Raw genomic sequence first — 17700 nt, forward strand, 5'->3', positions numbered from 1 at the left:
ACAAAACAACAGATAGCTATCGGCCCTCAGTACAACACAACGAACTCCAGCATGGTTCGGTATGCTCAGTGAGTGGGACTGTACATTAGAATAGTTGCAGCTTATATACTTATATACCTTTGAAAACATGATGTCCAACCCTACTGTGGGTTAATACTGGTTAATACATTACGGATCTAGGGTTCGTGCCGAGTTCACGCATCTGTGCACTTAGGGTTTACCTTTAATGTATTCACTTAACAAGCCTCAATGGCGACAGTGTATCTTAGGATTTCATGTTAAGCCTTCTTAAACATTTTTATACAATATAGTCAAACAAGTGTTCACATTTCAGTATTTGAATACATTGTGTTTAACATGTGCTCGTGGTTTAGTTTTGTTAGCACAAGTAATCCTCTACACACAGGTCAGCGAAGGACAAGGTCTTAGTTCATGACCCCAACAAGTGGCCTGCAGGCAAGTTATACATTAGTTTATACACAGAGTTATATAAAGAAAACAAAGGAGATACGTCCTGCAGTTGCTCATTGCTCTGAGGAGACCTTTTGGGGCAGTAGCAACAGCCACTTTAGCAAGATAGATGAGATGGGTGATGAGCCAAGTGGGCATTGACATTTCACAATATCGCGCACACTCAGCGAGAGGAGCTATGGCATCCAAAGCTTTTAGTGTAGGAGCACGACTGGAAAAAATACTGAAGGCAGCATATTGGACAAATGAGTCCGCATTCAAAACTTTTTATTGTAAACCAGTCGAAAAGGTAACATTGTTGGTGGTAAGTAAGCTTTAAACAAACATAATCCGAGCCTCAGGGTTTTGACATAGATTTCAGATTTTAACACATTTGTTTAAGAAAGTCATAATTCTAATAAAGACACAGAGGCGAAGGATTATCCCACACATTCTAATCGTGAAAATATATACCCAACCCAGGTGACCAGGAACCTAAAATTGTAGGTTCCTGGTCACCTGGGTTGGGTAATCGTGTTGCATGACAAAATACATCACATCATTGCATCATAATCATGATATTATACATTTTCACGAACCTGCAGGTTCCATGGGAGATAGCAAGCAGACAGGAACATGCAAATCCGGACGAGATTAGATAAAGTTCAGCGTTTACCGGTTAGGACGCAAAATTGGATGATCAGCGAAAGAAAGAGGGGGATATTAAGATGGTGGACAGATTTATGGAGGTGTTGAGAGACTATTGGAGGAATAAGATCATTTGTTTATTTTGAAGACACGAGAACTACTAAAGCCTGTGTTTTTACATGGAGCATGTCGTTTTTGCACTGTATTGTTCCATACTTGCCAACATTTTATGACCAAAAAGCTGGAGGATTTTTTAAGTTTGAAAAATTGTAATTAGCATGGGAAATTAGATCACTTGACCAGATAACATCTGAAGAAATAACATCACATGTCATATGGCACTCAACCACAAGGTTCTAAGCATAACAATTTGAAATAAATAGCATAGGTAATGCTTTAAAATGTGCACTTTGCCGCGCTCGCCTTACAAACTGTGCTTGCTGGAGCCCTTCCCACCATAATTTCCCATGGGCATACATGCCAACCCTCCCGATTAAGTCAGGAGACTCCTGATTTTTCAGTGAAAAATGTTGATATTTTTCACGTTCTCCCACCTAAAATAATTCTAGCCCCAATTCATTCCTATGGGAAACTTTAAGTCTCCCGATTTCTCAGAGGAAATCTCCCCCACAGGTGCCTCGGAATGTTGCATGTATGGTTGGGTATAGCAAAGTGTTACTACCTTCTTGCCTTTGACACCGGTTCCTCTGCATCAGCCACAAAGAAGGGTTTATAGATTTCCAGTGAGCATTTATTGTTTCGACTCCCTGATGGCTGGAAGTCACGTGATGATTGGTGGCAATAAGCCCCCCTCTTTTATTTTTTTGTCTCCATTAAAATGCATGCACCCCATGGGTGCCTTGGATTTTTTTCTGCTCCAGGCAAGGCCCCCACTTCAACCGTCATGTTGCAATGGGCCCTCACACATCTCTAGCCAGGCCCATCCAAGCACAACCACTGTTAACACCAGCCGACGCCACTGAAATACACTCAACCCGTTCTGTTGCCAAATATGCATGCAGGCAATAGTCTTTTTTTGCGTGCTCCATCAAAAATACCCTGCATGTGCTCCATCAAAAATACCCTGCAAAAATACCCAACACACCAACCGCGGTCATTGTATGCTGACTTCATTTGTGTTCCATACCCTCCATATGTGTGTTCTCTGTTCTGCACACATCATCTAAACTCTGGGCATGTTTAATGGACTACCTCAGACCCTTTGGAGTTAGCTTTCTTCCTATGTGCTATTTGCTTCTGTACTCATTGACTTGTGCTTCAATTACCCAGATATGCTGTATTTCTGAATGCCCCTAAAGTCCCAGATGAAATAATGCAGTACATTTCTTTCAGGGAGATCAGGATATAGAAATAAGTAAAAACAGAAAGAAACTTGCCCCAGTGAGCACTCGAGGTAGCCGGGAAGAGTGCTCACTCTGAATATATGTAGTTTTGGGGAGGCAATAGTTCACAGCATTAGGAGAATGCTGTGATCAAAATGGGCGAGATACTTGCAGCCTGTGCATTTTCCGTTGCTACAAGCACCAATGATTTAGACAATACACAAAATGCCATACCTTTTACATTTCGTCATGCAAAAGCCCACTGTAAGCATCGAGCATATAGTAATACATAGCTAATTGCAAAGAACGCTGCCTCAACTTCCTGTGCCCCCAGGCCTGTAACTCCTCTTCACATAATTCCTTGCCTAAGCATAGCATCCTGCATTACACTTTACAGCCCAATTCTTCCATTAACCCCCCCATAGCTGAGGGTCATCTGAAAACAGTGAGATGGGGCATTTAAAAACAATCTCATCAAAGCGATTGCTCTGGGAGAATATCATTTGGAAAGCCAAAACAGAACATTGCTCATTTGTTCCTCTAGCAAATTAATAATATGCTTATCTGGCCCTTGAAATGATAATGGCAGTGAACGAGACTCGTCCCATTCCATCTGTGCTTCTTCCAAAACTGATCAACATTCACACCATGGCTTTATTACCTTCACTCGAGACCACAGATTTTTTTTTGTTTCCTCCTTTTGGAAACTTGACAAAAGCCACTAAATCTTGAGTTCAAATGCACAAGTCCTTATCAGTCTGAACACACTTGAGGTGAAATGCCCCAGTGACAACCTGACGTTCTCTGCACACATGTGCCTAGAGTTACATCAGGTCAAGTCACAGTTCATCACGTAAATCAAATAAATGACTTCACACCCACCGACCAGCCGAAATCGAACGCTTTCATTTTGCAGCTCTGCAGCTACTGGCTCTGTGTCTTGATCTCACTCCGAGACATGAGCATTTGGGGAGCCATAAAGCAACTTCACAGACACACTAAAAAACGGTAGGATCAAACACCCAAATCTGTAGGCGGTAGGAGTGCTTAAAAAGCAGCAGCCTACCGCCTAAATCGGTAGGATTGGCAAGTATGTACTTATATCATACATGCCAACAATCCCGATTTAGGCGGGAGACTCATGACTTTTCTGTTAGAAATATTGCTTTTTTTCACGTTCTTCCACCTAAAATAATTCCAGTGACAATACATTCCTATGAAGAAAACTACGTCTCCCAATTTTCTCTCTCAAAACTCCCTCCTAGGTGCGTTGGAATGTTGGCATGTATGTTATATTGTTATTGTATTGCTGCTTGAGTTGAGTACAGCTAAGAGAAGCATAATCCTTTGCCTCCATGTCTTTAATAGAATTATGACTTTCTAAAACGAATGTGTTGAAAATCTGAATTATAACCCCAATGCAATCCTATTGGAAAATTACCTTCTCCTGATTTCTGTTGTGAAATCTCCTTCTCTTGGGACTCCAGCACGTTGGCATGTCTACAAAAGCCCAAACTATATGCATTGCCAATGCTTGTTTAACACTGAATTGGGTGTAGTGAGAAGTTATATACCTCCAAAAAAGAAAAAACACAAATGGCTCCTGTGGTGGTAAGTACTGAGACGAGGAAGAGGGAAGTGAGTTAATTTCCTGAGAACGATCTGTCGCTTTCATGGTTCCGCCCATCGTTCGTCATAACACATACAAAGTTTGCCTGATTCCAAGATGACCCTGTTCAAGGGAACGGACGATGTAATGCGCAAGCGTACTGCCGAATAAACTGTTTGCGGATCTCGTTGGTTGAATGACGAAAAACAAGCTGTGCAAAAACGACTCTTCTTGGCGTCCGTATGAGATGATACTGCATGAAGCCGGGTTGGATTTGTCCTTCTTTTCTGTCTGCTCTACTCGGGGTCCTCCTCAGTTCTGGTCAGGCACTACCTTGAAGCCCGGGTCCTCGCTTGTGTTGTGATTGACTAGGCGCCGCAAAGGCAGCCCTGTCCAGTCTTCCCAAAGCAGCGGCTGAAGATGGCGGATGTACTGAGCGTCCTGCGCCAGTATAACATCCAGAAGAAGGAGATCGTAGTGAAGGGAGACGAGGTGATATTTGGGGAGTTCTCCTGGCCTAAGAATGTCAAGACCAACTATGTCATCTGGGGGTGAGTACGGAAGAAACTAGGCTTGGGGAGGGCTGTGAAACTGTTATGCATGTGGATGTTCAACAGCTGGAGCTAGCTGCAATTCGTTGACGTGACTGTATTACTACTTTAGAGATTGGGGACTTTTACACTTGTTAACAGGGAGAGCGGATGTGGACTTCTCTTGAGGGATTGATGCATATGCTACGAAGAGGAATAAGTATACTTTAGCAGATTAATAGTATTGGTCACTATGACACATGTACGTATCCCATGTATTTACTTTGCTCATGTGTTTTTAATTTGTCATACTAATAGAGCACCTTATTATTCTTATTACTAAACTGCTTTAAAGGGCTGGGAGATGGAATCAGCTTTCGGATGTTCGGCCGATGCTCTGCATTCTAGACTTCAAGTCTGCTGGTTTATTTTGTGCTTTGAATTGAAGAATTTCTAGGTAATGACGACCTTAGTTGGTGTCGGCATATCTCCGCTGTTGTCATTGATTCGTTCTTCGTTCATGTTGCCTTCTTTTTTGGCACATTTCCAGTGTTCTTACTTTGTTCGCCGTAGATTAGCTCTACAGTTCCCTTGTATGGTGCTGATAGCAATCCTCGGTCATGACTTTTGGCTTTGACCTACACCTGGGATTTCAATGGACGTTAGTTACAGTGAGTTGTCCGAAGTTTAGATTTTGACAACTAAACTGTTGTGAAGGGACAGTTTCAGGGGCGCAAATGCACCACAACTTCTTTGGGGAGAGAACTGTTCCAATGGTTGGAGGTAGGGGGGGGCTATTAGGATAGAAAAAATGTACATTTCTTTTGGTATTTGCTTGCACAGACGTGCTCTGGTTGTCCTTTGGTGTATGTATGCGTGTCCAGCTGCATTTTGCCGTTATCCCATTTAAGCCCGAGTGTCACTGCAGTTCGAGTTTCTTGGAGGTATCAAAGTGGAGCCTCTGGGAAACGGACCCTGAACTTATTCCGTGCAAAGTGTAACATGGTGTATATAAGGACATAGCTTTGCCCTATATACCACGTTATAAATGCTGCAGAAAGAATATTTCAAATGTATATTGACCAAAAAATATGACCAACTGTAATGTTTTAAAAATGGAAAAGGGTTGTTAAGATAGCTGAGTGGGTTGAGCGCTTGTCTGTGCTGAGATTTTTTTGTGCTCTGCAGGTAGCAGGCTTGTATCTAGGCAAGGCCAATTTAGCATTTCATTCTTCTAAAATCAAATAGTGAACCTTTCACATTAATAATGGAGAACTAACAATTACTGCAACTGGTACACTTTGCAAACGTCTGGTGATTTGTTACATACACAACCTTGTTTTTTAACAGGATTACAGTGAAACAATAAAGAGTTAAACATAAGGTGTTTTCTGACACATTGGCATACTAAGACAAACAAGAGTCTACACAAAGGTGTTTCGGCCTATTGCATTTGGGTAGCTCCAATGTAACGTCCTTCATCAGGATGTGGATTGTGATATAGGTTCCTTAAAGCCTGTGGCATGTATCTACAAAAAATGAAGTGTCTTTGAGTGTTCTGTTGCCGGGACATAGATAGAGGAGCTTTCGTTTAAGTAGCCAAAAGTCTAATCTCAGAGGGATTGGAAAAGCTTACTTACGTGTTGAAAACATGTTGCATGGAAAGTTATGATGATCCCACCGACCAGGTGGTCTTTTCACAGTCAATGTACATGTGTGAAGATGTGGCACAGTTAATACCTTCCTGTGAATAAATGCACAAGGCGAGACGATTGTAATGGCTGACATAGTCTTGTCTGTATTTCAATGATACACTTCAGCAATCGGGGTTATAATAAAAAGAAAGCTCTTACCCTAACGTCCTGTGTATTGGGACAGAGTGTACATGTCCTAGCGTAGTGGTGCGGCAAAATCAATGTGCGCCTATGAATAAATGCACAAGGCGATGACAATTGTAAAGGCTGCTATAGTCTAATTATCTGTGCATTAGGGCAATCTAGGTGTAGGGAAGTAGAAACTCTTACCCTGCGTGTGTAGAAGAAGAAGGTAAGTAGTGAGGTCCTCTGCATGGTCATAGCCGGTTACCGGGACAAAAGCTGTAGCTGCATAGTGTCTGGCTGTCAATGTAAAAAGAAAGTCCCATTGGGGCTCCGGGGATAGCTATACTTTTATCTCACTTAATGGAGAACCAGTGGTCTGTTAAATGAGAATTGTTGCTGGTGAGCGCGGAATGTTTGTTAAAGCCGGCGTGTGACCGCAGATCTCAGAAATTCTAAGAATTCTGGGGAATATCTTACCTCTGTATGACTTAGAGTCTTGGTAGATGGGAAGAATTGTACGGCACCTCTGTGTCTGTGTGGGTAGCGCGGCCAGATGTCCGTCCTAGACAATATACTGTTTACAGAGCATCAGTTGCTATGGTGACCTGCTGTGATCCTCCAAACGTGCTCAGCGCCGGGATTGCAAGAAAGTGGCCGCCATCTTGGAAAGGACTGTTATCATCATGTGATCTGGGCACATTGCCTTATATTGGCCCTATCCCTAATGGATTGTCTGGTTAGAATATGTATAGATTGGTTCAATCTATGCTGGTCTTGAATTTGTCGGACATATGCACTAATGTGGACGCCGATGGGCAAAAAATATTGTTACATAAAATGATGGTGGATGTCATATATTGTTTCTGGTGATGCAACCTTGTTGCCTACCTCGGATCTAGGTAGCCCAATTTTGTGTGGGACTAGTGTTCCCAACCTGGACATATTTATGATGGGGACACGTGGCAATGTATGGACTCGGGAATGTAAATCGCTTGAGTGTGCACATACGTTCATAAATTAAATTAATCATCGGGGCCTATTCAACACTAGGTGTTGCACTCAGAAGTGGGTGAATAATGTCCGGAACGATTCTGGGTGATTTGCTTTCTTAGAGTGTACTATTTCATGTTCCCTTAAAGGTTGTTGGTCGCAGAAATGTTATACCAAGAATTAATGACTAGACATTGATCCCGGCAGTGTCTGCAATTCAGAATTCAGCTTACACAAATGTAGTAAAAGAAACAGTACATAAAATACATATGTGTAGCCTGAGCCCAAAATACTCATAATCTTCTTGGTTCAAAAGTCTGCTTTTATCTGTTGAGTAGACCATACCACTCAATTGCCACATTTAGGCCATGGCGAACACTGTCCAGTTTATACATCCGCCTCTGCTCAAGATCTCTTGGGCGTTTTTCGGAGTCTCCTGTATTGGGGCTGATCATTTGTAGCACAGACCAGAATGAAACAATCTCTTGTAGTGGTCTACCAATGGTTTGTCCGTGACCAAATGTCGGATGCAGGACCAATGTTCTGAAATTCTTTGTTTTACGGGTCAAGTTGTTTTTCCAACGTAAATTAAATGACATGGACATTGATTGATGTAGACTACCAATTTGCTATTACGATTTGTGTGTGTTTACATTCCAATGGATGGTGCATCACCAAACCGAGTTTTTATAATTTGTTTAAATTTTTTTTTTTTTGTCTGTGAGTTCACACGCTACACGTCCCACACTTGTGGTGTCCTTTTAACAGGTGGGAGCTTGCATGATCTCTCTGTTCGCGTGTGGTCTGATTTCACTGTACGTATGCACCAGATGTTTGTTTTTTCCTGAATGGAGTGTTTTTTTTCCTCCAAGTGGGCCTGTAATCTTACTGAGATGACAATGTTTCTTGATGGTCCTGTCTCAGATGTTGCTGATGGGACTGTATGTGGTAATGCATAGTCATTGTTTTAGAGCCTCCTTGGGTTTGGTAGTTAAATACACCACTCTGGGAGTGTTTGCAGCTCTTTTTCGTGTTTTGTCTAATTGTCTTTTTCAGATATGCTCTTTGGAATAGTGTTTGTTAGTCGTTGTTGGAGGCCTTCTGCATGCTTGGTAAAAGTTTCTTGCTCTGTGCATTTCCTTCAGATCTGGAGGAATTGTCCATAAGGCAAATTTTGTTTAAGGCCAATCGGGTGATAGCTGTCAAAATGTAGCAGACTGTTGCGGTCGGTGGTTTTCAAGAAGAGTTCTGTTTTGTTTCTCCTGCTTTATAGATGTGGAGATCCAGAACGTCTAATGCATTAATGACCCAGTGAATTTGATGTTCTTGTCTCGTTGGTTAAGCCATGTCCAGAAAGCCTGCAATTGTGATTCTGTGCCTGTCCATATTAGGACACTGTCAATGTAGCGTTTCCAAATTTGGATCTTGATTTATATGGATTAACGTCTGTATAGGTTTAGTTTCATAGTCTGCCATGAATAGATTGGCTACATCCGGAGCGAGGTGGCTCCCATGCTCACTCCCTTGATCTGTTTAAACCACTTATTTTATTATTTTTTAAAAACTTTCTTTGTTGCTTGACAGGTTAACAAGACAATTGCATAGACGTTACACATTACACCATGGAGCAATAGGACAGAAACATATAGTTACGTATCAAAACCAAGTCCCACCTCGGGATACAGTAATGGTGCGAGGAAGCATGACCAATGATTTGTAATGGAGCTGTGGGGAAGTGGGAGGAGACCGTGAAGGTGGTGTGTGTATCTGTAGAGCTAGCATCCAAAGTTTGTAAGTGTGCGCGGAATGGGGGAGGGCATATGTCTCAAGGGTTGTAGCACACTGGGTGCAGACTGATCCTGCGTTCTTCAGTGTTCAATGCCCATGAGAGGTCCCCAAGCCATTGATTGCTGGTTGGGATAGCGGGTCTGCGCCACAGCAGTAATATGTAATGTAATGCAAGGAGTAAGCCAAGGCCAGCAAGTTTGCGGGCGCCGCCTGTGAACGATGGGAGCTTGTGGAATAAGCAGTTCATAGGATTTGGATCAACCGTTTGGCTAAGCATGGCAGATATCAAACCAGCCAGTGGAGATTCGAGGGCAGGCCCAGAGCATGTGACTGTAGTTTGCGCTCTGTGTGGCACCTGGGGCAATGTGATGGGTGGTCTTGGGACATGATATGAAGTCTGGCTGGGGTGTAATGGAACCTGTGGAGTACTTTAAATTGGATTAATTGGAATGCTGTGTTGATAACCCTGCAGGTTTGCATGCACATGGCCCCCAATCTGTTGTCTGATATGTCCACCCCCTAGGTCCCTACACCAGACCGTGCGAAGTCTAGTGGTTTGTTGACATTCTCATGTAGCAACCTGTATAAACCGGACGCTGCACCTGTGGGAGTTTGTGTTAACAATAATGTAAGAAATGAGTGGATCATCTGGGGGCTGAGAGGGAAACCTGGCCCGGAACTGTTTGAATGCCTGTCGCAGCCCTGTGTATCGTAGGCAGCATGGGGAGAGTCCACCCGGGTTTCCGCACAGATTGGCCCATGACGCAAAGGAGCCAGACTCATAAATGTCGCCTAAATTAATGTAGTCGTTTGCGGTCCAAAGGGTGACCGTGGCCTTTCCCCCTAGAGGGAATCCAGATACAGTGTTCCACTGCAGTAAGCAGCTATACAACGGGAAGGAGTTCCTGGTCTGCCGCATTATTCTTTCGCAAGCTAATACGGTGGTAGCTGCCGGCTGGGGGCGCCTGGATCTTTCCAATGAGGGGGGGGGGATAAGCAAGCGGAGACTCCTGGGTCCTGCTGCATGCTGCTCGATCTTAACGTGCGGCAATGGAGGACCCTCCGTGAACCAATATGCCGCATAGTGTGCCTGGGTGGCGATCCAGTACTTCTCGAAGTCTGGGGCAGCCAGGCCTCCCTGACCGCATGGTCTGGCCAATGTAGACCATTTAAGTCTAACTGCTCTGGAATGCCACAAGAAACCGTTCACCAATGATTGCAGTTCTGCGAACAGCGTGCTCTCAGGCCACAGGTATAGTAGCTTAGGCAACACGATCATCTTAATAAGGGACACCTTGCTGGAGATGGTGATGGGCAACTTGGCCCATATGCGCAGCTTGTGTGCTAGTTGTCGTAAATAGGAGCCGTAGAGTGGCCTGGTGTCTAGTGAAGACTCCAAGGTATTTTCTTTCAGTGGGGGCCGAAGTGAATCCCATGAGTCCCGCCGGGGCAGGCTTAGTATCGGTCAAGGGAAAGAGCTCAGATTTTGCATGGTTGACCTGGAGGCCTGACAACCGGCCGAATAGGTTGATATCCCGCATGATGGGTCCGAGGTTGAGGTCTGGATTTCTGATGTAAAGGAGTGTATCGTCGGCGTATAAGGAGACTATCTCGGGGGCACCAGCCATGGGTATATCTCTTTTGAGAGTGTTTCATTTGAAGTAAGTCGGCCATAGGCTCAATAGTTATCGCAAATATAAGCAGCGAAAAGGGACAGCCCTGCATATTTCAAAGGGCGTAGAGTCGTCCATTACGGCAGCCGTCTGCACTAGGCTTAGCATAGAGTAATTGTACCCATGAGATAAAACGGGGACCTGGTTGCATTTCCTGAGAACTGCCACGAGATGGAATCAAAGGCCTTTAGTATATCTAAAAAAGCAGCCACTGCTCGCACATTCGCGTCAATTTGGGATATGATGATGAATAATCGTCATAAGTTTAGGGCGGTGGAGCGATCGGGTACGAAGCCAGATTGAACAGGGTGTATTAGGTACTTCATGTATGGGGCTAGTCGGAGAGCAATGCCGTTAGCAAAAATCTTGATAGCTGTTGATCAATGATAAGGGCAGATAGGAACCACAGTGCACAGGCGATTTCCAGGGCTTAAGGAAAACTGTTAACACTGCCTCTCTGAGTGTAGGGGGCAGGACTTTACGGGCGCAGGACACTTCCCATAGGGCAGCTAAGCGTGGTAATAGAGTGGATTTACAGCATTTATAGAAGCCCATGGGAAGCTCATCGGGCCAGGGGCCTTCTGGGAGGAGAGGGTTTCGATCGCACAGGTTATTTCACCCGGATCAGGTGGTAAATCAAGAGCCTTTCTGGCTGCAGAGCAGAGTACAGAGATGGGCAGTTCGTCTAAGAAGGCAACTTCAGCGGGAACAGACATTTCATTGTTTGTTAAAAAGTCATTGTTATTAGTGTATAAAGTAGAGTAGAAGGAGCAGAACACTTCATTAACTCCGGAGTCTGTGTGCACCAGGGACCCGCTTCCATCATTCATCATCGGATATGTCGCAAGCCCCTTTCGTGGCGAATAAGTCTAGCCAGCAGCCGTCCTAGTCTTTCGCCGTCACCATATTGACGAGCAGTGTTTGGGTTGTCAAGGTATTTCAGTTCTCTATCAGCCGCGTCTCTGAACACATCAAGAGCTTCTTTTATCATAATGAGGGTAGCAGGGGAAGGATCCGAGGCATAGGTAGGCTCAAGGCGTTTGAGAGTTGCCTCACTATTGTGAATGTTCCTGCATATTGTCTTGAGAATCCCTGCTTCTTTGGGCAGGGCCATGCCCCTAATGGAAGCTTTGCATGCATCCCAGAGGGTGGAAAGGGAATCGACTGTGCCTGTGTTAATGTCGAAGTATTCTTCCACACAGTCTCCCAGCTCGGATCTGTAAAAGGGGTCTAGGAGTGTGTGTGGTTTGACCCTCCTTGTTCAGGCAGGGGGTGACCTATCGTTGAGAGTTAGGGGCAATGTAATTGGTGAGTGGTCAGAGTATGTACGTGGCAGTATATCTGTGCCGCGCAATCGGTTTATGAAGACTCCTGACACCAGCCTGCGGGCAATTCTCGAGTGTGAATCGTGTATGCTGGAATTAAATGTTATCTCGTATCTGAGGGTATAATGTTCTATAATGTATCAGAGGGTATACTAATCCACCGCCCACAGCATCACTTGCTTTTCTAACATCGTGCACGCTGCTCTAGTTAGTTGGCAGGCTTTGGTCCCTGATCTGTTGAGGCTGATGTCCAGGATAGTATTAAAGTCCCCACCCTATACGATCGGAACTAGGGGATAGACTAAGAGCATATCAGCAATCGGCGTCTAAAAGTCTGAGTCGTCGATGTTGGGCCCGTATATATTGAGAAGCACCACTTCAAGGCCAGCGAGGACTAAATGCAGAAAAACGTAGCGTCCCAGGGGATCTATTGGGGTGGTTTTTGATATATAATGTATTGACCCATCGATTTATGGATTATAATCATTATGCCCCTACTTAGGGTTCAAGTATTGTGTGCAATATCGTTGTGGGCCCTAGTTTTTAGTGAACCTTTCACAGCCCGCCGCTAGCGAGTGTGTCTCTTGTAGGAAGAGGACTCGCGTTTTGTGTTGCTCTACATATAGCTGTAGCTTCCGCATTTTGGTACAGTTCCCCAATCCCCTAATAATCCAGCTCATACAGTCGATAGTACCCGTGAATAGAAACTGTTGTGAGCAGTGGGGGCATGAGGACGGAGCCCCATAGCACAGTCAGAATTGGAACTGTTAGGCAAAGTTTGTATGCAGTACCCTTTGGGAACACTACACACAACTATGACTACAGGTGTAAGCAAACCAACCTTGGTATAAGCCTGTACTACAGTTTTGGTAGCGTGTTGAGCAGCCAGGCTCATCTCAAGAGGGGAATGTGAGCAGTAATAATGTTACACAGGGGTTTACAATCACAGGTGTTCAAATAAACTCATACACTCAAGGTTTCTTTGATAAATTTTATTTGTCAGTTGTAAAACTTTCATTAGAAGGAGGCAGTTATATAATAACACACAAATATACTTCAATACTATTTCAGAATACTTTTCAATAGGAGTAAAAGGCAAAGGTTATTAGAACATGAAAGGTTACAATTATTCTTACACGGTGCAGATACTTTGTGTTCACCTGAAAATTCAATAGGCTAGGTCAAGGTTAATGGGCTAAAGTCTTGGCTAGAATAAAGCAGTTCTGGTAGTTAAATTAAAAAGTATCTGTACAAGTTCTTGTAAGTAGTTAATCATATATTGGGTCACAAGCGGATTAGGCCTGCAAGTTGCAAGTCACTTACACTGTGAGAGGTAAGTACTATGTCTTGTTTTACAGTACTTTACAATGAAGAAAAGGAGGCAGCTGATGACTTCTGTTCCTGCAAATCCTGCTGTTCCTGGGCCTCAGTCTTGGGGACAAGAGGGAGGACATCGGTGGGTGAGGGGGGACTACTGCACTGGGACTGGTCAAAAGCTCACAACTGTCAAACTTACATTTCAGTGGCTGTTTGACGTTTCAGCTACCGCACTGGTAACAACGCTGGTATTGGCTGTCAAGGTGAACTGTCCTTGCTTCTGAGGTCCCAAACTCAACTGAGAGGGGTGGGGGGGGATCTGGTTTGGTCGGTCTGATGGCATGGAAGTCCGGAGGATCTTCCAAACGTTTTTGGCCATCTTACAAGTACCAGACACAATCTGGTGTTCCTCTCCCTGGCTCTAGAGTTTCCTGCAGCACTCTGAGGAAATGCAACCAGCTCTGCGATCGGGGGTCCAGGTGGCTTACTTGGGAGTTGATTGGTCCTGCCAACTCAAAGAGAGAAGTCCTCCTTGAAGGGGTTTTCTGTCGATGTGAACTTGGAAATTCGGACCTGCAGCAGGGCTTCACAGGGCAAACCAACGGTCCAGGAGTTGCAGCAGCTCTCCTCTTCAAGCTCTTCTTCGGTTCCTTCGTTCCAGTGGTCGACTCTACCTTCCAATCCAAGACACTCTCCTTTTTAGTCAGTTCTCTCTTTCCTTCCAGCCTAGCTGCCACTCGCCCTGCAGGGTGGCTGTCTTTGCCGGACAGTCAGCCAGCCAATCAGAGTGCATTCGGGTCTCCTAGGAGACTAAGCACAGGGAGTTTCGGGCACCTCCCTCACTTCCTGCCTAACCAAGACACTCTGGAGCCAGAGGCGGTCTTCAGTCCTGAAGCCCACCAAAGGAGAAAGAACAAAGAGACCAAACCTGGTTTGGCGCGCAGAGGAAAACTCTAGAAGGACCTTTCCACAAAGACATGGCAAAAAAAGACCGGGAACCATTTTAGCAACAATGGCTGGGTGCCATCTTGAAAAACATGGCTCCTGCAATTTAACGTTGCAACGAATATTTTGCGGTCGGGAAAAATCGTCGTAGTTTGTTGTAAAACCACTGCCACCAGCCATTCTGAGAGGAAAGGGTTACATTTGACTGTTAATCTAGACACGGGATACCAAGTAACCCCTCCAACACTCTATTATAAGATAGGGTGTGCTGGGTCTAGGAATTTAAACAAATAGTAAAGTCAATTTTACTTTACTTACTCTGGGAAACTAGTTTATCCCAGAGAAGGTATGTAAACCATGGGAAAGCTTGAAATGCTTCCCTGTGTCACTGCACCGAGGGTGCTGTGACACAAATGAAAAAGATGATGGCCATGGAGTTGGTTAGACTCATAACCAAAGAAAATACAGAGGTAACACACATGAGAGAGTGGGGGAAAAGATCACACACTCTCCAGGTAAAAACATCAAGTCCTCAAAATCCAGCGAAGTTGCTGGGGGTCTCTAAGGTGAAAGCATATTTTTTGAGAATTCTCCCTAACTCCCAACAGGGCCTGAGCCCCCTCAGTAGTCTCATCTCACCTGTCGTGCATTTTCAATAACCCATCCCACCACCCAACCTGGAGGGCGAAAACAACCAAATATTTGCAACTTTGCATAGGGAGGCTGTATGACGCAGGCAGCCCGCTTCTCAACAGTGCAGGTAATTATATAGTTAGTGTAAGTGGCATCATAATATATGAACAGTAACATGGTGGGGGGCAACAGGTTGCAGCTACCCTAGGCTGTGTGTAAAGGAACAGTTGTTTGCCAGCCGTGGGCGTATTAAACAACGAATAGAGACCAGGGGGCTGTAAAGATTAACCAGGGAAGTGTTTTATCAATACATTTCATTGTTTCTTCTGGAATCGAGAAGTAGTAACGTCTTTTCTGAGTGCTCCAAGCGGAGCCTTGCAGGGAAAAGCATGGCATAATGAACCCCTAGGTCACGTAGTCTCTTTTTCATGGCCAAAAAGGATTTTCGCTCTTGTTGCACTGCCACTGAAAAGTCTGGATATAGGTGCATCTTGCTCCCCCCCTCGGCCCTAGCCGCTCGTAACAAGGCATCTGTCCTGATAGTTCAACACCCTAGTGATAATTGGACGAGGGGGGAGGTCTCTGTGTTTGGGTTTTAGATTTGGAGATCTGTGGGCACGTTCAATAGCAAATTGAGGTGACAACTTGGGGCTGCTCAGCAAGGAGAGGAGAGTGCGCTCGACAAATTCTTCCATAGGTCCTGAGACGTCCTCGGAGGAACATCGATGATGCAGATGCTGTTACGTCTCGACCTGGACACTCTGCTCTGTAATTGCTTAGTGAGTTCTGTCTGATCCGCTTTCAACGTGTTGATGTCGTCCTCCGCCCCTGCCCTCCACCTCACATATCTGAAATCGGGCACCAAAACAATTGGCGATCCACCTCGGACAAAATCCAAAAACAGCGTCTTACCCATTAATCTTTGAATAACGCTGCTCTCAGCTATCTCTGAGAGTCCTTAGGACATCAACTAGACTAGCTAACAATAACTGCCTTCAAATCTACAGATTTAAACTCTCCAAGGTAGGAGGTTGCAGTTTCTCGACCAAAGCAGCCCAACTTTGGAATTCACTCCCACCCACTATCCGAGAAGATCAATCTTACCAAAACTTCAGATCCAATTGCATCAATTGGCTGAAGTCAACTGATCATTAGAACCACCCCTCTTGGCCCATCCTGCCTTAATCATTTGATGTATTTATCGATACCTGAATGTATGATAGCTTATGTACCTGCGTAATAAGCTGAGAATTTACTTGTAACCTTTCGCGTCCTGATACCTGTGGGTTTGGAGCGCATTACAAATAATAAACAAACCTCGCCCATTTGGGCGTCAGTTTTCTCCCACCGGGCCTTTATCGTGGTAATAGTGCCACTCATGTCATCCATTTTTGTATTCAGCATTGTGAACCCTTCACGCATTAAGTACATAATTTTCTGTAACTCTGTGGGTTCGCCATCGTCGGATAGGGAGGGGCCAGCCACGGTATCACTTGTTCCAGTCGGGTTCTAAGGATTGGTCTTTGTGAACATATTGATGGAGCTTTGCTTCTTTCCCCCCCCCCCCCCCCCCCCCCCCCTGGCCATATTTGTGCTGCCTGACGTGGGTACGCTGTACCGGGAGTGCGTGGGGAGGAGATCGAAGAGAAGCCTGGGGTGATGATGAATGCCAGGAAGCAGTCAGAAGGTACGTACCCTGTGCGGTAGGGATCAGTTCCCAGATGTCCAGAGCAGGGGGAGATCTACAGGCAGACCGGTGAGCAATTCTGCATGAGCATGGATGATTACAGTAGTGTTTCACTGGAAATCGAGGTAGAATCAATAAGGATTGTTCGGGGGGAGGAGGCAAAGACGTCTCCAGAAGGAACATGCAGCGCTAGTTAATAAAGAGTGGGGGGGGGCAATGGAGGGACAAAGTGAAGGGCCAACAACAATGGTGACCTCTGCACCACTGTGGAGCTTGTGCCAGAGCGCTCATCCATCAAGGGTTGAACGTGGACAGATTTAAACAATGCAAGCGGGTATTGACTGTAGAATCCTGGAGTTAGCAAAGTACCAGCAAGACGGTTCAAAGGCGGTGCAGTGTCCTGGAGCGCCTTTCCAGTGATGGTGTGGGCAGTGCCAGAGGAGGGGCCCAAAGGGAAGCAGCGAAGCAGCTGCAATTATAGAAAGTAAGTTGGAGGCAATCGGGGCTTGTAGGCTGGTTAGGAGAACAGTGTATAGCCTGACGGAGCTGGTGGTTCCAGAATGCGGCATAGGTAATGGTGGGGAAGCAGTAGTAAGAAGTGCTCCCGGGTGCAGGGTCACTAGTGCACATGGACGCCCCAGTGCTGGAATCGGAGCCAAGGTATCTGGATCTGGGGGCTGGGCGCCCACTCCTGTGCAACTGAGGACACGGCCGCCCTGCAGCTGCTGGAGGGAAGGTGAGTGTCGGGCTGGCTGCACGTGTGGCTCCGTGCGGTAGGGAGCCGAGCTCCGTTGAGAGAGAAGTTGGTTGGTTTGGAAAGGCGTCTCAGGGCTGTGCAAGTACTGTGAAGTGATCAGGCGGAAAGTGCTGCACAAGACTGGATATGGCAAGTGAAGTTGCGTTGTCGTCAAAGCAGCAGTGCAGTGATACGCCGGAGCCCAG

At 45.3% G+C, this 17700-nt stretch overlaps 1 protein-coding gene across 1 annotated transcript in view; it reads left to right on the forward strand.

Annotated features, from left to right (window-relative positions):
- The first annotated feature begins 4248 nt into the window (after positions 1-4248).
- CDC73 (cell division cycle 73) overlaps positions 4249-17700 on the forward strand; it is a 1222960-nt gene continuing 1209508 nt past the window's right edge. Inside the window, exon 1 of the mRNA XM_069641358.1 lies at positions 4249-4601. Within this exon, the coding sequence (XP_069497459.1) occupies positions 4471-4601 (131 nt within the window). The 5' untranslated portion in view covers positions 4249-4470. The remainder of the gene's footprint in view (positions 4602-17700) is intronic.

This window comes from Ambystoma mexicanum, chromosome 1q (genome assembly GCF_040938575.1).
Source record: "Ambystoma mexicanum isolate Mex_15411 chromosome 1q, UKY_AmexF1_1, whole genome shotgun sequence".
Classification (NCBI taxonomy): domain Eukaryota; kingdom Metazoa; phylum Chordata; class Amphibia; order Caudata; family Ambystomatidae; genus Ambystoma; species Ambystoma mexicanum.